Source organism: Dermacentor andersoni, chromosome 3 (assembly GCF_023375885.2).
Source record: "Dermacentor andersoni chromosome 3, qqDerAnde1_hic_scaffold, whole genome shotgun sequence".
In the NCBI taxonomy this organism is placed as follows: Eukaryota; Metazoa; Arthropoda; class Arachnida; order Ixodida; family Ixodidae; genus Dermacentor; species Dermacentor andersoni.
In genome coordinates, this window is record NC_092816.1 from 16,647,731 (window position 1) to 16,670,750 (window position 23,020).

General features: G+C 45.2%; 1 protein-coding gene across 5 annotated transcripts in view; it reads left to right on the top strand.

Annotated features, from left to right (window-relative positions):
* Positions 1-23,020, top strand: part of LOC126520156 (anoctamin-7-like) — a 130,266-nt gene that overhangs the window by 71,577 nt on the left and 35,669 nt on the right. For 4 of the 5 annotated variants that reach the window (XM_050169227.3, XM_055065572.1, XM_055065571.1 and 1 more), the window contains 3 exons: positions 19,554-19,662; positions 20,272-20,381; positions 21,108-21,215. In XM_050169227.3, the coding sequence (XP_050025184.1) occupies positions 19,554-19,662; positions 20,272-20,381; positions 21,108-21,215 (327 nt within the window). Of the gene's footprint in view, positions 1-19,494; positions 19,663-20,271; positions 20,382-21,107; positions 21,216-23,020 lie in introns of all 5 variants that reach the window. The other variant, XM_055065573.2, reaches the window with a different exon arrangement.

Below are 23,020 nucleotides of genomic sequence, written 5' to 3' on the forward strand. Positions count from 1 at the left end.
GTCTGTCTGTCTGTCTGTCTGTCTGTCTGTCTGTCTGTCTGTCTGTCTGTCTGTCTGTCTGTCTGTCTGTCTGTCTGTCTGTCTGTCTGTCTGTCTGTCTGTCTGTTTGTTTGTTTGTTTGTTTGTTTGTTTGTTTGTTTGTTTGTTTGTCCTGTTGAGCTATATTACGTCCGCGGCGGTGGTTCTGTGGCTTTGCAGGGTTGCGGCGGTCGCATTTCGACAGCGGCTAAATGAGAAAAATGCGCTCGTGTAGTTATATTTGGATGCATATCAAAGAAGCGAAGTTGGTCAAATTTAATCCGCAGACCTCCGCTACGGAGTCCCCTACATTTATACGAGCAATTTGGGGACGTTAAACGGCACAATTTAACCTATATGACGTAATTTTCTGTGCTCAGAGGCTGAAGTTCAAACCTTCGTCTACGCCACTACATTTTTAGGGCTTCAAAGGGCGTATAAAAACCGGCAAAGGAAGATAATAAATTGCCGAGAAACAGTGGAGCTTACTGGCCCAGGTGCAACCAAATTAAGAACGCTCGTTGAGCTCCCTCAATGACACTCCCTCGCCAGAAGAGCAATTGGCCTTCCTGGCGCACTATGGGGTTACTACCGCCATCGTGACTATCAGTTCCGAGAGGCTGTGGAATACCTGATCAATGCGGTGGTCAGACTTGCCACGCCACTTTGAGGGTGCTAAGAATCTCTGAATCTGTGCAGGACGCCGCTGGAAACTGAACCTGATAACGTTTAACACGCGAACCTTCTCGAGCGAAGCTAGCATAGCTGCGCTGTTTGAAGGATTATCGGGCATTTCCGTTGATATCACTGACCTTATTGAGGTTAGGAGAACTGGTGAGGTTTATGCAGTGCTGGCTAATGGCCACGTCATCTGCTACAGAAGTCTTCTAGATAAGAGATAATACAGGATAATATTTTTAATTAATAAGTACATAGCGGGCAACATTGATGAATTCTACAGTATTAATGAAAGGGTAGCAATCGTCTCAATAACGTTAAATAATATATAGATTAAAGACAGTACAAGCTTACACGCCAATGTCCACTCATGATGATGATGAAATAGAACAGGTTTATGAGGATGTTGAATTAGCACTAGGAAGCGTGTCAACTCAGTATACTGTACTTATGGGAATCTGCAATGCTAAGGAGGAGGAGGAAAGAGAAAAGTAGAAGGCAGGGAGGTTAACCAGAATAACGTCCGGTTGGCTACCCTACACCGGGGGAATGGGAAAGGGTAAAACAAAGATCACAAGGAGAGAGAGGAGGGAAGGAAAGAAGAAAATTGCGGCGAGTTCGCTGACGCATGTGGTCTTACAGAAATCGCGTTAATAGTCACAGATGGTCGCACAAACCCGTAGTCCTTAAGAAACACAAAAGTGCCTTCACCGCTTTATGAGCCGACGGGCGATGGGGGCGGTGTTCTAGCAGCACCTGCATAGAAAGCGGCCGATTGTCCAGTTTTTGGAAAGCTTTGGCAAGTTCTTGTCTCTCTGGGGCATATCTTGAACAGTGGCACAGCAGGTGGTCGATGTTTTCTTCGGTGCCACAGACCTCGCATGCTGCACTGTCAGTCACTCCAATTAATGTAGAGTATGCCTTTGTGAAGGCCACTCCTAACCAAAGGCGGCAGAGAAGCGCAGCTTCACGTCGAGGAAGTCCGAGTGGAGGTCGGAGTTGCAGGGAGGGGTTTAGTCGATGCAGTCGCGTATGTCGTAGGTTTGGCGAGTTCCACTCGGTCACTGTGAGACTGCGTGCCAGGTGTCGAAGCTGCCTTGCAGCGTCAGTCCTCGAAAGCGGAATTGAAACGCTGTGCTCTCCTTGATGTGCTGTGCGAGCAGCGTTATCGGCGGAATCATTGCCACTGATTCTGCAGTGACCAGGTGCCCATTGAAAAACGACCTTGTGACCTTCTTGTTGGACATCATGGTAAAGTTTCCCGACTTCGTATGTCAATTGGTCATGACATCCGTGTCGGAGAACTGTGCAATGCTAAAGGGGAGAAAAAGCAGGCTGGGGAACAAGTAATCGGTAACTACGGCATCGACTCTAGAAATAGCGCACTCTTCAAAAAGTTGGCAGCCTTTGGGGCATTTATTGTCCCACAACAATAATCATATTCTATTTTTCCCGCATTTCGTTTCTTTAACGCTGCGAGACTGATACTGCCCGGTCAGGAACGACATGCGCGTTATCATCTTGACATAGAATTTTCGACAAGAAATATAGTGAGCGCAGATGTTTCAAGAAAGGAAATGCAAGCAAGGCAGGTGATTATTTTTGTGGTAGAAAAGAAGCCCCGAAGGTTGTAAATATTTTTAAAAGTGTAGAAGAGAGATGGTGGTAGAATTCGCAGAAAGGAATTGACTTCGAATAATGAATACTTTGTTCAGGAAGCACAGTAGCAGAAAGTATATCTGGAAAGCCTTAATAGGTAAAAAAGAAATTTAATAGATGCCATACTCTGTGCTGACCCCAGCATAGTGCAGTACAAGAAAATCGGAAAAATGCCAGTCAAGAAAGGGGTCATGCCAAAGAGACACAATCTCTCCAACGATATTCACTGCAGGCTGAGAAGTATTCAAGTTATTAGTCTATAGGAATAATTAGAAGTGAGTATGAGCAACGAATATATTAGCAACCTACGATTTGTAGACGAAACTGTTCTGTTAAACAATCCTGGGAACGAAATGCCACAAATGATTGAGTACTTTAGCCGGGAAAGTGTAAGTGTAGGATTGAAAATTATTAATATGCAGAAGACAAAGGTAGTGTTCAATAGCTGGGCAAGATAACAACCATTCATGGTCGCAAGTCAGCCTCTAGAGTCGGTGAAGGAGTACGTTTATCTTGGTAAAATACTCACAGGGAACCCTGATCAAGAGAAGGAAATTTAAAGAATAAAAATGGTTTGGAGCGCGTACGGCAGGCATTACTAAATCTTGACTAGGGGTTTACCACTGTCGTTGAAAAGAAAAGTGTACATTCATTGCTATCTATCGGTACTAGCACTTGAGGAAGAAACTTTGAGGTTAACAAAGATGCTGGAGATGTAGTTAAGGGCCGTACAACGAGTGATGGAACGAAAAATGTTAGGCGTCACGTTAATTCAGAGAAAGGAAGACAGCGGTGTGGATTAAAGAGCCAGCGGGGGTAGCGAATATTCTAGCTGACATTAAGAGGGGGAAAATTGGATCTGTGCAAACGATGTAATGTGTAGGGCAAATAAGCGGTGATCTATTAGAGCTGTGGAATGGGTGCCAAGAGAAGGGAAGCGCAATCGAGGACGGCAGATAATTAGGTGGTGTGATGAAACCAGGAAACTTGCAGGCACAATTTGGAATCGGCTGCTGCCAGAAAGGGCTAATTGGTGATCTCTGGGAGAGGCCTTCGTCCTAGGGGGCAGTGGACATAAAGTGATGATGCTGATGATGCTGATGATGATGAGTATGACGACGACGACGACATATCTCCTGCAGTATCCTGCTGCATCGCACCGTTCACTGCCCCGCCACATACCTTGCCGTGCCTTCTTTACCCTTGTTTACCGCTTTGCGTTACGCTAATTGCAAGCGGGAGTGCTTCGGAACCTATGCACGAGCACTCCGGATATATGGTTCGCCCCGTCCCTCGGGGATCGCCAGCGCGCTGCACGCGATGCCGGGTCTCCGGCGCCGGCGCGACGTCTCTCGCCGACGTGAGCGCGCGCGTGCGCGCACACGGACGTGTAAACAAGACGGCCGCGGGCGCGTTTGGCCGTGTCACCTGGGCGCAACGAGCGTCGGGCCGCTCCGGGCGCCGACGAACGCAGCTGCGCTGTGACAAAGAGCCACGGCCATCTGGCACGCGGAACCGCTTCGACTGAAAGCATGGCTCGCGGGCGACGGACTCCGGCGCTGTCGCCTTGGCCCCGGCTCGCGAGAGAACGTCGTCGAAGGCCCCGAAGGAGGGAGCGAAAAGAAAAAAGAAACGGCACTGCCTTTCGGCGAAACACGTGACCCCGTACTATCGTCAGACCCCGTCTTCTCGGTTACAGATTCGTCGAGGCCGCGAACTTGGGCGCCAAAGGTGCCTGCTGGGGGATCGTAAACGCCTCGAGACCTTTGCCTATTTGCATGCGCCTGAATGCACGTTTACGGGCTTAGCCTGTGCTTAGGAACGAAGAAGAGAAAGGAAACATTTTACTATCCCTCCCGCGTTGATCTGTGAGCTCCTCTTAGTGTCCTAATTCGGCGTCATTTCTTTCTGCTTGCGTATAGTTTTTTCTTTTCTTATTCGTTCCCTCTTTTATTCCGCCTTTTGACGTGGACGTGGACGTGCTTGTCCCCGCTATCAAGCTACAGTCGTGTCACGTGTGTGCCTATGCCTTATTTCGCGTGCACCCGTTGAAAGCGTTCACATGGGTAAATACGAAACCAGGTATCGTACACATTATAAGCGCAATAACAAAGTAAATAAATAAATAAATAAATAAATAAATAAATAAAAGGCTTTAGCTGGCTCTAGCCGTGCAGATCGAGCTACTGTAGGGACTACATCCGTTTCAGCTTTAACCCCCTCCCCCCCCCCAAAAAAAAAATAAAACAGATAAAACAGAAAGAAAAAAAATGAAAATCAGGGAACTGCTTAGAGACGAGGACGAGTCGCAATAAACAAACCAACGGACCGGGGCCATGCGCGAATTGATCTACAGGCGAAGCATAAATGAACCAAAGATAAAAATTAAATGCCTTAAGATTAACACGCAAAAGAAGGGAACACGATCTACACGCGTCAATAAAGGCCTGTGGGAAAGTGAGCGGAATGGGTGCAGTATACACAGAAGTGAAAAGAGGGCATTTAGATTACTGGCAAAGGGCGGAAGTTTGATGCGATACCATCCGCGACAGCTCTGGCCGCATGTGTGTCCCACTTTTCAAGCCATGTCCGTTCAGCCGACTGCAAGACGCCTCTAAATCGAACGTGTGAGTGCACAGAGCTCTCACCTTGGTAATTTGTTCTCGTGGCAGGATACCACAACAACGGGTAGCCTTTAAGGTAAGGCATGCGTGCTGTATTTACTTAGTGATACCCGCCGTGGTGTCTTGGCGACTGTTGCACAGCGCTGCCATGCACGAGAGCGCGACTTCGATTACAGGCCGCCAGAGATCGCATTTCGATGGGGGCGAAATGCAGAACTGCTCGTGGGGGTGCCGTGCATTAGGCGTACGTTAAGCAAGCCCAGGTAGTCAAAATTAATCCCGAGTTCCCCACTACGACGTGCCTGATAATCACATCGTGGTTTTGGCACGTAAGACCCTGGAATTTAAACTTTACTTGATGATGATTCAATAGGTAGACTTAAACAAGATACGCAAAGGAGCGGTTGGACAAAACGTCGAAGTGTACTAGATTGATTACAGCGCGAAGATGATGATGATTGCCGAGGTTTTCCAGATTGACCATGTCACTGAGGTGATGGTTCAGGTGGCAGCCACTGTGGAAATCAAACATATGAAGTTGCATTAGGACGCTTGTATAGTTGCCCCAAAAATGAAATAAAAAAGAAAGGAAAGAAAGGAAGGAAAGGAAGAAAAGGAAGAAAAGAACACTAAAGTGGCTTCAGTCACAGGAATGTTTGCTTGGCAATCCAAAATCACCTAACTGAAGCCAATCAATTACCATGTTAGTCTGATCGTCCTTCCCCCTACCATAGCTTTCTTTCTTGTATTTATTTATTTATTAGATTTCTTTAATGCACAGTTTTCTTCTGATTGCTTTTTTCCCACACAAAAATATTACTTTTTAAGCTCCAACGTTCAAATTCTTAACTGCCTTGTCTTTATACACCTAATTTAACCAGCCGATTACTTTGATTGATGATGGCCAATCCACCACTGTGGGTATGCGCCACAGCCATTCAGGAGAACAGCAGCAACAATAACAACAACGGCTGCAGTAAGCACTAGGTCAAGGGGCAGGATTTTCCCAGTGAGCACCTGCAATTATCAGCTGTGTTTACAAATGTTTTTTTAACGAATAGTTTCTTAGTAACCAATATACCAGGTAATATTGAAACGGGGATTACACTTAGGTCGAAGAAAATCAAGATCGTATATTTATACAATATATACAATGGGAGAAAGCAGCCAAGCTGACGGCCAGCTTGCGCAGCGCTTCGCTACCACCTCGTCTTCTTCGCGCTCCGTTGTCGCATTCATGCGCAACAGCCGCGTAGCAATATGATTGATAGGAAAACGTCAATATAAACCCTTTTATTCTTATTTTAGTATTGCCGGTAATTTTATTGCGAAGGAGATAAGTGTATAGTAATGCAACAAAAAGGTATACATTAAAATATAAAAAAGTTGCAGCTGAGTCTTGAATGAATCTACAATCAGTTAAAGAAACGCTTATAGTTAAATGAAGAAGGTTATATGGAACGTTAATCTTCCGGCTTCCTTTATGATAATTGCATTCTCTGAAGTCCTGCGTGTCCAATCAAAAGCAACAAGCCACCAATTAAACACAGTTGTTGCTGTAAGCTGGTGCAGGAACGACGCACCAGCAGTGTTGACGGCCGAGCAGTTTAGGTAACAACTGTAAGTGCTGGGCGAGTTGGCATGTGACGAACTAAAACAAAAACCAGCCTCATCTATACCATATATACGTTTTTATTTTGCTTGTTGAATGACTGTCTACTGAATTGTATTGAACTTTTCTTGCTTTAATTTATTCGTCAACATTATAGATTTTAACATTTATTACCTTAACGCTTATGTAATATTTATCCGACTCTTCGCCAATCCCCGTGAGTGGGTATATGCCATCAAGCCATCAAGATCATCATTATAATCATCATCAACTGCACAGGAGAAACGCGATAGTAATACCGGTTTGCAGGAACAAGCGCACAGGTGATGTTAGCGTTTACCTGTGTTGTGGATCCTGCACTAGCAGCACAGGGCGTGTTATGTTAACAAAATATTTGGACACGTATTAAAAGCATGTTTGCTATCTGCACCTGACTACACGCTTATGCAAGGTTATATGCAGCGTTTTCTTCAAGGCAGATCGCCTTCTAACACGAGAGCCTCTTTCAGTTTGAAAAGTGTCGATAAAGTGTTTCGTATGCTACGTGCTGCACTCCTCAGCCTCCTCCTGTCTTTTTCTTTTTTCAACCACTCACTTATCCTTCAGTACGGTGCTTCCTCCCAAACACCCTGTGACTCCTACGACAAATAAAACGCCGGTCTGGGTATATGCGGCCGAGTCCACGTGGCGACAGGCGGTGGAGCTCCTTCGTTCCCCGAGGAACCGCGTGCAACGTCATCTTCGGGCAGTCTCGACGTGCTTGAGCAAAAGAGCCAAATGCCGTTTCTTCCAAGGTGGTATATGAATTGACAAGTGTGTGCGGTTCGCGGGACTCAGCTCGCCAAGGCCTTTGGGGCGCGGCGCGGGCTGAAGAAGATTTATGCAAAACGCGTGCGCCTGAAGGGCGCAGCTGCACAAGCCCGCGGTCGCTCACTTCGACAGAAGCGCGGCGCGGAGCAGCTGCTGGTCCGCTCGCGCTGCGTGCCGCGTCCACGGCGGGGCGGACGCGGCACCGCGCGGCGCGAGCTGCGCAGTCCGCGACGAGACGTGCGCGCGTAACATTACGTGCGTTGAAAGAGCGATCCTGCAGACGCGTCGACACTGTAGAATCAACACCACATCGATTGCACTCGTACAACATAGGAGAGAGAGGGGGAGAGAGGGGGGGGGGCGATATGACTGCAGACCTCTAGGCCTTCTAGGTGAATGAAGCAGAACGCAATTTATAATTGGTGCAAAATACTATTCCCAGATACATGATACCGAACAGATATGTTCGATCAGGTCGCAGAGTAACGCTCCTATACAGCCGCCAATCAGTTACTGTTTCAAGATGTCCGTTCCGAGTCTGACGACATCGTGTCGCAGAATTTTTATGACAACGCAGTAAAACAGCATCACCACGGCTGGCTCCTTTATTGCTCTGTATGGTTGCCAAAATTTCAGTTAATGTTTTCACGCATGGAGCGAAACTTGATAACGCCCGCACGCCTTGATTATTTTTCCTGCAGCCAAAGTGGAAACAGTAGGTGACTGGGAAGGAGCCGTTAAAGAGCGCACTGTAAAATAAAGTTTAAAGGAAGAAGGAAAAGCGGGCATACAAGTACAGTAGCGTACGGGCTACAGAAGATATTCGGGCTGTTGACACAGTCTCCGAAAACTTCTTCGGGATCAAAATAATAATCATAACGAAGGATAGACCTGTCTTCTTACGCACCACAGGAGATCCTTGTCAAGTGATGGTCGCGTCTTGGGGAGCCATGCCAAGCTTGAGGTTTGATATATAGAGTTTGTTCTACTGTGGCGAATTAGGACAGCCTTCATTTTTTGCTGAACGTAACAAACTGTAAGTCAGCTGTGAACTTCATACTTCAATTTTTCTGTGTGTCCATTTAGTTAGATTCGCGATCCCGCGCGCTCACTTGGCACCCCCAACTAAAGGCGTTCATTACTTTTTTTTTTTGTCCGCTAACTCCTTGCGACAGAGATCTCCCTCACCTTTCCTTCTTCATATATACGTATATATATTGGCAGTTAAAGCGGTTTGATCAAGCTATAATCCATGAGAATTTTGCGACTAAAAAAAGTCCACCGTGTTCTTGCGTTATTTCTTTGCTGCGTCACTTCCGTGTCTAAGACCTATCTTAGCTCGTTGTGCATTTTTTATGTAGTTTTAACGAAGAAAAACCGACGTGCTGACGTGCCGTCCTATCGACCGAGCGCGCTACTGCACAGAGGACAAAGAATGGCCTCGTCGTGATATTGAATAAAAACATGCACACAAGGAGCACCGACAGTATGCGCTGCGGTCGCGGTGGTATACGCGGATTCATCGCAGATGACACTCGGTAAGATGAAGCACTATTGCTATAAGCGACTTTGCAGGACAATCGTGAACATCGAGTATCACTTTTCGGAAAGTTATCGAGCGAAGGTGCTTGCGTATTCCTTACAAGACACTCGTGTTACAACAGCGTCGGCGCTTATTCTTGGAACAACACCTGTCTTCTCCTATACCTAAGGCCGCAGCCTTCCAGCGGAAGCCTTGTCGGCGAGCAAAGTGGGCGTGGGCCGTAAGCATGGATGTTTCAATCCTGACGCACCTGCAGTTCCAGCTGTAATGAGCTCTTTGTTGTGACTTAGGTACCAGGTGTATTGCATGGACTTTATTTGTAGCTATATTCCGCGTCATTAGCAAGAACGACAAATTCGACTGAGCAATCGCCTAATACTCTACCCACCTCATTTATACATTCCGAACCAATGCCCTTGAAAAAAGAATAACGCCAGAGATTTCAGGCTTCTTCAATCAGGCTCAGCGTGAATTAGACGAAAAGTTTTGTGCGGAAATGCGGCGGCATTGATGCATTGTGCGGCGTCTACCGCTTCCTGTCAGTGTTTACGCGTGCGTTAACACTAGCCTTATCTTTGCTCGCAGAACGTGACATCCTCGAGCGTCAGTATGTAACACGTAATAACGGATCCTCGGTTTAGAGCACTATGAACTGTATTGTGAATGCGGGCGGTTCCGAAGAAATATACATCAAGGGCCGAAGAAATTTAGTTATTAAGGTAAGCCATGCGGCACCGGTGGTTCATTTCAAGCATGTGGTGAGACTACGATTGTTATAAGTGTGCCTGTGACGGCAAGTAGCAGTTTCTTGAAGCTGTTGCAGTACACAAAGATGTCATGTCATGGCATTTTTTTTTTCATACTAATATCGTTTGGCTCCTTCAGCACCGGGTCCCTGCATCGTGTCCTTGCAGCGCGAGGAAGGAGAAAAGAAGAGCAAAGAGAAAGAAGTGCGGGTAAATGAGGTGTTCGGAGGGACTGTCTCTTCATTGCTATAGAAATGTTTTATTTAATAATAATAATAATAATAATAATAATAATAATAATAATCATCATCATCATCATCATCATCAGCCTAGTTACGCCCACTGCAGGGCAAAGGCCTCTCCCATACTTCTCCAACTACCCCGGTCATGTACTAATTGTGGCCATGTTGTCCCTGCAAACGTCTTAATGTCATCTGCCCACCTAACTCTCTGCCGCCCCCTGCTACGCTTCCCTTCTCTTGGAATCCAGTCCGTAGCTCTTAGTGACCATCGGTTATCTTCCCTCCTCATTACATGTCCGGCCCATGCCCATTTCTTTTTCTTGATTTCAACTAAGATGTCGTTTACCCGCGTTTGTTGCCTCACCCAATCTGCTCTTTTCTTATCCCTTAACGTTACACCCATCATTCTTCTTTCCATAGCTCGTTGCGTCGTTCTCAATTTCAGCAGAACCCTTTTCGTAAGCCTCCAGGTTTCTGCCCCATATGTGAGTACTGGTAACACACAGCTGTTGTACACTTTCCTTTTGAGGGATAGTGGCAACCTACTGTTCATGATTTGAGAATGCCTGCCAAACGCACCCCAACCCATTCTTATTCTTCTGGTTATTTCAGTCTCATGATCCGGATCCGTGGTCACTACCTGCCCTAAGTAGATGTATTCCCTTACCACTTCCAGTGTTTCGCTACCTATCGTAAACTGCTGTTCTCTTCCGAGACTGTTAAACAGTACTTTAGTTTTCTGCAGATTAATTTTCAGACCCACCCTTCTGCTTTGCCTCTCCAGGTCAGTGAGCATGCATTGCAATTGGTCTCCTGAGTTACTAAGCAAGGCAATATCATCAGCGAATCGCAAGTTGCTAAGGTATTCTCCATCGACTTTTATCCCCAATTCTTCCCACTCCAGGCCTCTGAATACCTCCTGTAAACATGCTGTGAATAGCATTGGAGATATCGTATCTCCCTGTCTGACGCCTTTCTTTATAGGGATTTTGTTGCTTTCTTTGTGGAGGACTACGGTGGCTGTGGAGCCGCTATAGATATCTTCCAGTATTTTTACATATGGCTCATCTACACCCTGATTCCGTAATGCCTCCATGACTGCTGAGGTTTCGACTGAATCAAACGCTTTCTCGTAATCAATGAAAGCTATATATAAGGGTTGGTTATATTCTGCACATTTCTCTATCACTTGATTGATAGTGTGAATATGGTCTATTGTTGAGTAGCCTTTATGGAATCCTGCCTGGTCCTTTGGCTGACAGAAGTCTAAGGTGTTCCTGATTCTATTTGCGATTACCTTAGTAAATACTTTGTAGGCAACGGACAGTAAGCTGATCGGTCTATAATTTTTCAAGTCTTTGGCGTCCCCTTTCTTATGGATTAGGATTATGTTAGCGTTCTTCCAAGATTCCGGTACGCTCGAGGTTATGAGGCATTGCGTATACAGGGTGGCCAGTTTCTCTAGAACAATCTGACCACCATCCTTCAACAAATCTGCTGTTACCTGATCCTCCCCAGCTGCCTTCCCCTTTTGCATAGCTCCTAAGGCTTTCTTTACTTCTTCTGGCGTTACCTGTGGGATTTCGAATTCCTCTAGGCTATTCTCTCTTCCACTATCGTCGTGGGTGCCACTGGTACTGTATAAATCTCTATAGAACTCCTCAGCCACTTGAACTATCTCGTCCATATTAGTAACGATATTGCCGGCTTTGTCTCTTAACGCACACATCTGATTCTTGCCTATTCCTAGTTTCTTCTTCACTGTTTTTAGGCTTCCTCCGTTCCTGAGAGCCTGTTCAATTCTATCCATATTATAGTTCCTGATGTCCGCTGTCTTACGCTTGTTGATTAACTTAGAAAGTTCTGCCAGTTCTATTCTAGCTGTAGGATTAGAGGCTTTCATACATTGGCGTTTCTTGATCAGATCTTTCGTCTCCTGCGATAGCTTACTGGTTTCCTGTCTAACGGCGTTACCACCGACTTCTATTGCGCACTCCTTAATGATGCCCATGAGATTGTCGTTCATTGCTTCAACACTAAGGTCCTCTTCCTGAGTTAAAGCCGAATACCTGTTCTGTAGTTTGATCCGGAATTCCTCTAGTTTCCCTCTTACCGCTAACTCATTGATTGGCTTCTTGTGTACCAGTTTCTTTCGTTCCCTCCTCAAGTCTAGGCTAATTCGAGTTCTTACCATCCTGTGGTCACTGCAGCGTACCTTGCCGAGCACGTCTACATCTTGAATGATGCCAGGGTTCGCGCAGAGTATGAAGTCGATTTCATTTCTAGTCTCACCATTCGGGCTCCTCCACGTCCACTTTCGGCTAACCCGCTTACGGAAAAAGGTATTCATTATACGCATATTATTCTGTTCTGCAAACTCTACTAATAATTCTCCTCTGCTATTCCTAGAGCCTATGCCATATTCCCCCACTGACTTGTCTCCAGCCTGCTTCTTGCCTACCCTGGCATTGAAGTCGCCCATCAGTATAGTGTATTTTGTTTTGACTTTACCCATCGCCGATTCTACGTCTTCATAAAAGCTTTCGACTTCCTGGTCATCATGACTAGATGTAGGAGCGTAGACTTGAACAACCTTCATTTTGTACCTCTTATTAAGTTTCACAACAAGACATGCCACCCTCTCGTTAATGCTATAGAATTCCTGTATGTTACCAGCTATTTCCTTATTAATCAGGAATCCGACTCCTAGTTCTCGTCTCTCCGCTAAGCCCCGGTAGCACAGTACATGCCCGCTTTTTAGCACTGTATATGCTTCTTTTGTCCTCCTAACCTCACTGAGCCCTATTATATCCAATTTACTACCCTCTAGTTCCTCCAATAACACTGCTAGACTCGCCTCACTAGATAGCGTTCTAACGTTAAACGTTGCCAGGTTCAGATTCCAATGGCGGCCAAGACATTGGAATGGCCAAGGCAATGGCAGGGTAGACAGAATTATAAAAAATATTCTTAAATATGTTGCCTACAATTCCCCAACAATAACAGCGCCAAATATATTTCGTGCACTTGGTCTACCAAATTTTCTTTCATTGTTTATAGAAACAGTTGTCGTCAAAGATTTTTGGAATTCCTCATTCAAACAAAAAAGTGCCGCCACAAGAGAACTTAGCAAACACGTCCGGTATGTAGTTCCTCGTTCAGCCACAAGGTATGGTGCCGCCAGACGCTGTGCATATGTGCCGGACATATTTAACAAATTAGCAGATGAAATTTTTTATGGGACATCGAAAATTACGCTGAAAGAAATATTAAGGCAGAGATGGTGAAATTAAGCTCCACAACGCTTTTTGCATCATAATAGTTACTTCAACTTCCTTCGTTTTTAAGTAGTGTAAACAAATGTTATATTGTTCTTCTCCATTTTTTTTGTTCCTCCTTTTTTTTCTTTTACATGTCTCATCAATGTATGTATTTTTTTGTTCTTTTTCGCCATGTGTATCATGTTCATAGGCACGGTCCCACAAGCCAACTAAGGCTTAGACCGGCCTGTTTATGTTGTTTTATGTTTTTGATGGCAATTATTATTATTATTTTTTAATAATAATAATTATTATTATTTTTTAAAACAACATAAAACAACATAAACAGGCCGGTCTAAGCCTTAGTTGGCTTGTGGGACCGTGCCTATGAACATGATACACATGGCGAAAAAGAACAAAAAAATACATACATTGATGAGACATGTAAAAGAAAAAAAGGAGGAACAAAAAAAATGGAGAAGAACAATATAACATTTGTTTACACTACTTAAAAACGAAGGAAGTTGAAGTAACTATTATGATGCAAAAAGCGTTGTGGAGCTTAATTTCACCATCTCTGCCTTAATATTTCTTTCAGCGTAATTTTCGATGTCCCATAAAAAATTTCATCTGCTAATTTGTTAAATATGTCCGGCACATATGCACAGCGTCTGGCGGCACCATACCTTGTGGCTGAACGAGGAACTACATACCGGACGTGTTTGCTAAGTTCTCTTGTGGCGGCACTTTTTTGTTTGAATGAGGAATTCCAAAAATCTTTGACGACAACTGTTTCTATAAACAATGAAAGAAAATTTGGTAGACCAAGTGCACGAAATATATTTGGCGCTGTTATTGTTGGGGAATTGTAGGCAACATATTTAAGAATATTTTTTATAATTCTGTCTACCCTGCATCTCCAACGATCCGGACAGAAGCCGAAGACTGATACCGTATCTCAGCACACTGTAACCCAGAGCATGCACAATCATCTTTTTTACAGACAAGGGTGCGAAACTTTTGATGTTAAGCAAAAGCCAAGCTACTGACCTCAGTTTAGAACAAACAAGTGATAAGTGAAGTTACTATCGAAATAGATTCCGAGATATCCACGTATGGAATAGGTGAAGAATCAGTCTGAATAGGCCAAGAACCACAGTCTGACTCATAAGTAGAGAGGCATGTTAATGACAGTAGTCTTGAGTGGAGAGCGAAAACAAACAAGTTGCGTTTTTTGGGCATTAACTACAATTCCGTTATTAGAGAACCAAAGCATTGCCTTGTACACGTCATTTTGCAACATATCAGTGGACATTTTGTAAGAAAGGTGTTTTGACAGTAACACAGTGTTATCTGCATACTGGAACACAGAACATATCGAAATTGCCAAAGGAAAGTCATTAACGAAGATATTAAACAGCAATGGCGATAAAATGGACACCTGAGGAACTCCAGCTTTCACTGACAGCTTAGAACTAAAAACGCCCTTATCATCGGTAGCGACCACTTGAAATCTGTTACTCAAGTAATTTTCGAGAATGTTATAAAAAGGCCCACGATATCTCCCAAAATGCAGTTTACTTAACAAGATTTGATGTTTCAGGGTGTCAAACGCTTTCGCTACATCTAAGAATAGCGCACACGTGAAAAGATTTTGATCGAGTGCCGGGAACAGTTCATCTGAAAATTCCTCAAGCAGTGCCACAGTACCACGCCCTGAAACAAAGACAAATTGTCGATCAGTTAGGATGAAAATTTTGTTAAGAAAAGAAGACATAGTGCGGAAAATAAATTTTTCTAGGACCTGAGCAATAACCGGCAATATAGAACAGTTTTCAATACTATCTTTCTTCCCTGACCTGTGTAGTGGAAAACAACTGCAGTTTTCAGGCACTCTGGAATTTCGTCACCTTCCAAAAAACCATTCAGTATATACAAGATAACATCTGACAGCCCATTGAAATTTCTTCTGATGGTGTGTAAAGATATTCCATCATATCCAGTGGGCTCGTTAGGATGGAAACTGAATAATTTCTTCCAGATCACCCTTCAAAATTCTGAAAAGAAAAGCTGACGCATATACGGATTGCCATAACGACCGAATGTTTGTGGGTGCATAGACAGCTGTTTGGGACGCTTTGACAAAGTGCCTGTTGAAAGCATCAGCCACTGATGTGGGAGGTTGCTGAAAAACACCGAAAACTGACCGTTTACTGGAACGCACTCATTTGAGATGATTTACCAAAGACCAAGTTTTGATTACATGATTTGAAGATTGTTAGAATTTATTTAAAAAAAATAACAGCGTTTGGCGCCACGCCAAGAGCAACGACTCTATTTCTTGCAGACTTGTATTCTAAGCGCAGTGCTTGGTTTCTGGCATTTCTTCTGCAGCGTTTCCACAAGGTGTCTCGATACGAAATGGAAGCAAGAATTTCTGTGTTCATCGAGCAGTGACTCTTTCTTATCGGCTTAGCTATCAGCCGTGTACAACGTAGCGCAATTTTTTTCAGTTGCGTACAGAACCTTTCATACACTTTGCCCGACGAATCTTCTTTGGTTAAGGATGCCCATTCAAACGAAGCGATAAGCTTATCAAGCATGAATTGATTAACAATATGGACAAGGTATTTGCGCTGCTTAGATGCAGTTTCCACCGACGGAGTTCCAGACGCGTGCGCTAATACAAGACGGCATGCTACAAAATAGTGGTCCGCCAACCTTTGTAGAATAGTACAAGACCTAAAAGAACAGCTGGGAGCTCTGACCGCTATGTGATCTAAACAAGATTGCACTAGGCTATTATTAACTAATTACGCTCTAGTAGGAGCTCCAATTGTACATTCCAGACCATAAGCGGACAACGTAGATAAATACTCAGTCAATTTTTCAGGGCATAAAATATTGATATTCAAGTCTCCGATCAAGCAAAGTTGGTCCACTGAGCTCCGCTACCGCAGAGCTTCCTCAAGCTCTACAAGAAACCGTGAAAGGCTGCATGAGGGTGGTCGATAAATCGATAAGATATGGACAGATAATGACCTCTTACAAACTTTGACCATCATAGATTCGGCATGTACAAAAGATGCATCAGCAGAAGAAACTTCACAGTTGTCGTCTACAAAGAGAGCAATACCTTCGCCTCGACGCCCGCTTCGTGTGAGGAAGTGTGCGGAGAAGCCCTGCAAGGTAAATGCATCAAGGCAAGCCTGGGAAACATTGATTTCTGTTATCAAAAACACGTCTACAAAGTTAGCTGCCGATTCAGCCAGAAATTTAAATTCGTCCCAGTATTTTCGCAGACTTCGAATATTAACGCTCATAACAGTAAAATCTTTATCAGAACTGCACGGAAATTCTGTTTTAAATAAACTGAAGTCCGGTAGTTCACTGAAAGAAAAAGGCATGTTGGCTAAGCAATGTTTTCCACGTCTGCTTGTTTACCAATTCGAGCAAGAGACGCTGTTTCGTTCTTTTTCACGAAGATCTCGCCTCCTTTCCTCTAACAAAACCGATAAACCTCCTTCTTTACCTTCGTTCTGGCTTTCCAGAAGATATCACGGTTAACAGGAAACATTGTCAATGCTTCCAAGTTGTTATTACTATTATAATAATTATTATTTGTTACTGTAGTGCATGAAACTTATTTAAGTTCGTATTCGTAATAATTCCCTTTACAAAGTGGCAATAGCTTAGGTGTGAATATAATATTCAGCTGTATATCAGGATTTTAGATTTGGTAGGCAGAATATCTTCGTTTATGTGAGTTAGTCCTGCGACGGCAGCTAATTTTAGTGCAACGTAGCTGAGGTGACCATCTCGAGTCATCTTATTCAATTCATATGTGAAATGCAAGCTCCCATTAAACGAAATCTGCTTAAGGCATTTTGTTAGTGTAAGCTGTAGTGCAATTACTGAAGTAACTGCTCTCAGTCGACTAAAATGACGCAGAAAATCAACAATCGGCTCAAAAGTATGCTCCGACAGAATTTCTGCTGTAAAAAGTGACACTGCAGGCGCCGTGGAGTTGACGCTTAAGCCAATTCCAGCAAAATAAACGTGTTCGGGCCGCATTGAACGACATTTTCGCTTGCAAAAATCTTGTTGGCTAGCGCATTCAGTTTTGTCATCTGCTCCCACGCCTGGCTGGTCACTCATATCCCCGTGCGCAAACGACTTTGTGAACATGGTTCCAGGCGTGCAAAGGCCGCCGTGGAAGGAGCCACGGCGAATGATGAAGCAGTCACGCTTCGCGCGCGTTACATGTTTCTCGTTGTTTGCACTACCATGTTCTCGATGTCTGGCTGGCACCAATGCCTACAACATGGCGAGAATCGTCTCGCTAGGCTCTTCGTAAACGAACAGAGAATGGACAAATTGGCTCTAAACGAAGCAGGCGTAAAAGAAATGTATATATTCTCGTCTAATTTTGCAAGTATAGTCTTAAGCAATGTAAACAAAATTTATTCCCCTCTAAGATTGTTACTTGAACTTTATGCAGGCACAGTCCGTAGCATCTGGCGCCGCTTGCAGCAGGCGTTATTGCAAGATAGCCGGCACTGCTACAGCAAGCTTGGTTTGGTTCTGGATGGAGGGCGACACACGGGGATACCATAATGAAAATTTTCTTCCTAAGATCCACTAAGAAAAGAATGTCGAGTGCTCGCATTTTAGAGGCCACGCGGTGCTTTCGAGGGCCTTCGCTTTCGCGGTGCTGTAAACGTAACGCGAAGCGCAGGAACGACATTTGTAGACAACCGCGTGGCGAAAGTTCAGTCGCTCGAGAACATTGCAGGACAGCTGTGGTTTGCTGGCTTTGTTGCTTTCGTCTCCTTCATTAACCCTAAAAGTCACGACAAACGTGCACCGACCGCAGCACAGTTCTGTAGCTCGCTTAGATCATTCCTGCATGATCTGTTGGTATGCATATTTTAATCGTGCAATTCATATATACTGTATTTTCAGCCATTAGTCTTACTCAAAGGAAGCATGTAGTTGTGCCAACTAATGATACGTAGAAACACACGAGTCTAATATCTGCATGTGAGATGTAGAAGACAAATACCATTCACGGTAAACGCAGTGGAACAACTTCATCTTTTTCTTTTGACTTCACCGAGTGATAAAGAGCCGATGGACAGCATTTGTAGAATGTCGGATATCCCAAAGCAGAGCGCCCACTTAATTTTGCTTAATCATGATGTCCCATGACTGTTGTTCTTCATACACGCGGAATAGCGGTATACCCCTCCTGAGTGAGGCAGTTATGGGCGTCTACTGAACGGGCGTTCTGTTACATTTAGCTGCGAAGTTGGGCCCCTTTGCCACAGCAACTTGGCTTGCATTGTTTAAGATTGATTGTGGTTAAAAATCACACCAGACGAAGAGCGAATGACGGCACATGACGAGCGCTCACTGACAATAATTAATCCCAGAAAAAAATCACTTGTTCGTATTGAAACATAATTAAAAACTGCGAAAATAAGCCTGCGCTGAGGCTGCCAACGAAGAGCAATTGCATAGATACCCTGATAATTTCATAGGTTAGTTTTCTGGTTGCAAAGAACTACTGCCTTTTGTTGACAGCCTCTGCACAGTCAGTATCTGGATTCGTTTTATCTTGCAGCATATATACGAGCGTGAGATTTTCCTGCAATACGGTTTAAGTTATAAAATCATAAAGCCAGTTCATTTGTATAAGGTAATTAATCAAATAAATTCATGGGGGTTTAATTACTAAAACCACCAAAGGGATATGTCAAAGAAACAGGGATAATTACCACAGAATTTGGCTAGAGAGTCTGCTGAAGACAATCACCTTGCAAAATTTGAGCGGGACGGAGTCTGAGCTTTAGCCAAAATAACTGCTCAATTGCTTCCAGTAATTAAAAATCCCTGCGCGAAAGACATGAGACATCGCTTGGATACATTATCGCGTGTCTCGCTAAAATGAACTACACAAGACTATTGATAAATAGAGAAATGAAATTATTTTTTCCTTCCGTGTGGCCTAACCAGCTCGGGTGGTTCGCGGTAGTTCCCAGGTCCTCGTACATCACCTGCCGGATGAGTGGTGATGGCAGGACTGCATGGAGGGCGAACGCGAACTACAGGATCTTGGACAGGGTCTATATATTGTCTCCCACGGTATACGCTGTGCGCGTGCGAATGTCCATGCGGAGGGTGTTGTTCTGTGCAGTATAGCAGAATTGTACTCGGGAGGCCTTTGTAAGTGGTGGATACACGTACGGTGCCAAGGCGTGCGCGGTGGCTTACACGCGGCCCCCCCGCGCTGGCTGCAGTGGCGTTTCAGCTTGGCGTCTTTGAGCAGAAGCTGAGCGGAGGCCGACCTCGTGCGCAGAACGCCGCCGACGACGAGCTGGAGTCCCAGGCCAGCGATCATGGTCTCGTGATGGGGCCCGTCCAGAACCAGGCGCCCTTGTTCTTCCGCGACGGAAAGCGAAGGATCGGTGAGTGCCGACGAGGTCCTGCAGCATGCGGGGGCCGAATGCAACCGTCGCGGCCCCGACTGCAGCTGGCGCCGGCAGTCGCGGCACGTCCACCAGTAATTTAACCCAGCACTACCCCGCATCCCAGTCCTTTGCGTGGAAATTGTTGCGCATCCTATTCCTGCCCTACATTTCACCTCTTAATTGTGCGGCGGGTGGCACGGGGCAACGTCGATAGCGTTAATAAGAGCTACATATAGAAACGAATGAGGGTCGAGGGCCTTGTCACAGTGCCATCAGCACGAAAAGTGAAAATCCAGTGGCGATGATTTTGCATGTCAATTATCTTGTTTTGGTGCGAAATAAACCAATGGAAACTTATCAATCAGATCGAACCTTTACGGTTGTTAGTTTCTGGCCCATACAAGTGTCCACATTCACTTTTCTTTCTGTGCATTTTTTGGTGCTTTCTCTTTCCCTCCGAATGCACAATTCAGCTATACATTATTTGCCAATTCACAGGTCACTTTAACTTTATAATACTAATTCCAAGCGGAAATCTCCAGGGCGCGTTTTCGGCCGAAACGGCCACGCGCGCAGGATGACGTCCTCTCTCCCTCGCGATTGCAGACTACGTGCTGGTGTACGAGGACAGCGAAGGAGCACGACTGGGCAAACACGATGAGTGGCGGTCCACCTTCATGGCCAACCTGCGGCAGGCCGGACTCGACATGGAGGAGGTGGGCCCTGAAAGTGGAGCAGATCGAGGCATCGCTGAGACACGAGAGGGTTAATCTTGCAATCTTAAGAAGCTACATTTACACATGCTGTGTAGATTACGAGGCGTAAACAAAAAGGCGGCAGTTCTGCCACGCTGCCCGTGTGCGCCTCTGCCTCCTTTAAAGGCAAAATCAGGGAAATAAGGTGCGTGCAACGTTTATGATGTTAATGTCGTGGAACAGCTGTGATTGCGGAGCACGCAGAGGATTCAAAATTTTTGCCAACTGCTTAGCATTGCATTCGACCATAAAAATATACGGGACAGGGCTTCCAAAGAAAATGTGAATTTCTGCTGTGTTAAGGCGTGGCACACGTAATTCACAGTATCAATGTACGCGTTGCAGAGCCTACTGCACGTTACGCTCTTCACACCGCAACTTTGAATTCGAGGCTGTTTGTACCCGCGCATCGGTGGGAATGGAGCTTTTTCGCAAATCCCGTGTCCCGTAAACTTTTGTGGCCGACTGCGTATATGCACGCAACTTGGCCTTGAGATGCTAGCCAGCGCCGATGAATGCGCTTTGAAAATCCATGGAAACGCACGAGAACAGTGTTTCGAGGGGATGAAACGTGGTCTAAAGACACGAAAGGTTAGTCGAATGGCCTCTTAAGTATAGCTCTTCATGGTGTCGCATGCGTGCAGTGTGGCATGCTGTAATGGCCAGTACGACGTTCTACGCGCGCAGGAGCTGGTGGAGGGCGACAACAAGTCGACGCACTTCATCAAGCTCTCGGTGCCGTGGCCCGTGCTGCTCCGCTACGCCGAGGAGCTCTGCCTCCGCGCCCCGCTACAGGTGGGAACAGCGGCGCTGTCTCTGTGCGCGCGCGTAGACACAAGCGCACGCACTAGTTGGAAGGACGAACGGCGGCAGCAGTTGCTCCTCTCCCTTGCCAGAGATGAGAGCAGGCATAAAGTACTCAGCCTTATACTCGCAGGCTTGTGGCCCGAGTGAAAGTGACACGACTGTCATCCCTCCAGGCGAACGCCTTCATTTGATCCGATGAACTTCTGCAGCGGCTGTAGCTTTCACTCCGGCTTAACGTTTACGCTTTGAATTTATAAATTCATTATTGTGTCTTGCATAAGCAGATCACTTAATTTTTTTGCAACATTGTAAGAGGGTTCGAAAATAATTTTGGAGCTAGTTTACAGGTGACAACTAGTCAACTGTAGACAGTAAAACGTCCACGGCCTACGCAACAATGCATACTGTATAGAATAGCCGTGGTAGGCGAAGCAAGTGTTTTACTAAGGCGATGTAACATTGTTACGCAACCGATCAGCGCATAATAAGGTTTATGCGTGTCCCTTTGATAACGTTTAGATTGTTGATTTGCCTGCGCTTCAATAGATCGCGCCTCTACAACATAGGCGGAAGTGTTTGTAATTGCCCTCGCAATACAAGAGGGCTGGACGCGAAAAGCTCTGTTAACGATAAGCACAGACTCACATCAAATTTGCAGAAACTATCTAAGGTGCAAAATTCGAGCACAGGTGCTCCGAATACTTGTCGCGACTGGATGGGACCCCACGGTTGAATAGATCCGAACTGTGACCTGGGCACCGGAGCACGAGGGCGTCACCGGGAACCTGCACGCGGACGAGGCAGCTCGAGACTTTACAAATGACCGAGCCACTCCGGACTCTGCAATAGAGGACCCTACACCTCTAGACCCTTGTTACACTGTAAAAATGTTTACACCCTTACCGTTAGAGCTTTAGAGAAAATAGAAAAATCTATCCATCCCCGCACGGCTAAATGAGAGTTGCCGAGGCAGCCATGTTGCGAAGATTACAGACGAACACCTACATATAGAGACACGTGTCCGCAGTGTGGTGCAACACCAACACTCTTTCATATTTCATGGGATTGTGCAGAACACGAAGAAGAACACGAAACAAACGGCACACGGAACGAATGGCAGGCGCTGCTGTCTAGCCTGGCCCTGGAAGGTCAGCTGCGACTAATACAGCGAGCTGAACGGATGGCCCGTGCCAGTGGGGCGTTGGAATAGGGGCACCACTCAGCCGCACAAACTCCGTTTTTCACTCCCCTACTTCCTCTGAGTGACTGGTGTAGAATCCCATTCGGTTTCTGTATATAATAAAGTGTTTCTACTACTACTACTACTACTACTACGTTGCTAGTCAATAGAATACTGTTTGAGAGAGATAAGGATTTATTTAATAAATCCTGAAGAGATTTTCCTTGCGACATGCCTAGCATGCTACTCCGGACCGATAGCATGAAAAATGAAGGGTTTGGGTCTTGATGTAACCGAGTTAGCTTAACATGGATAACAATCGAGGGGCGAATAATTACACTCATGACGTTTTAATATGCGGCCTCGCAGACAGCCCACACGTCAATAAAATAATGTTTATAATAATAAAACGCAGTGATTATTAGACATAGCAGCTTTAGCTTAAGAGTGTTGTTATCACTGCGATCGTTTTATCAAGATAATCTGGCTACTCTTTTTGGCAAGGAAGCGTGATGATGATAAACAATTTGGTGTTATGTCTGTAGAAACTTTCTAAAAGATTATTCATATATATATATATATATATTGAAGAATGTTTGCCTGAACCTGTCAC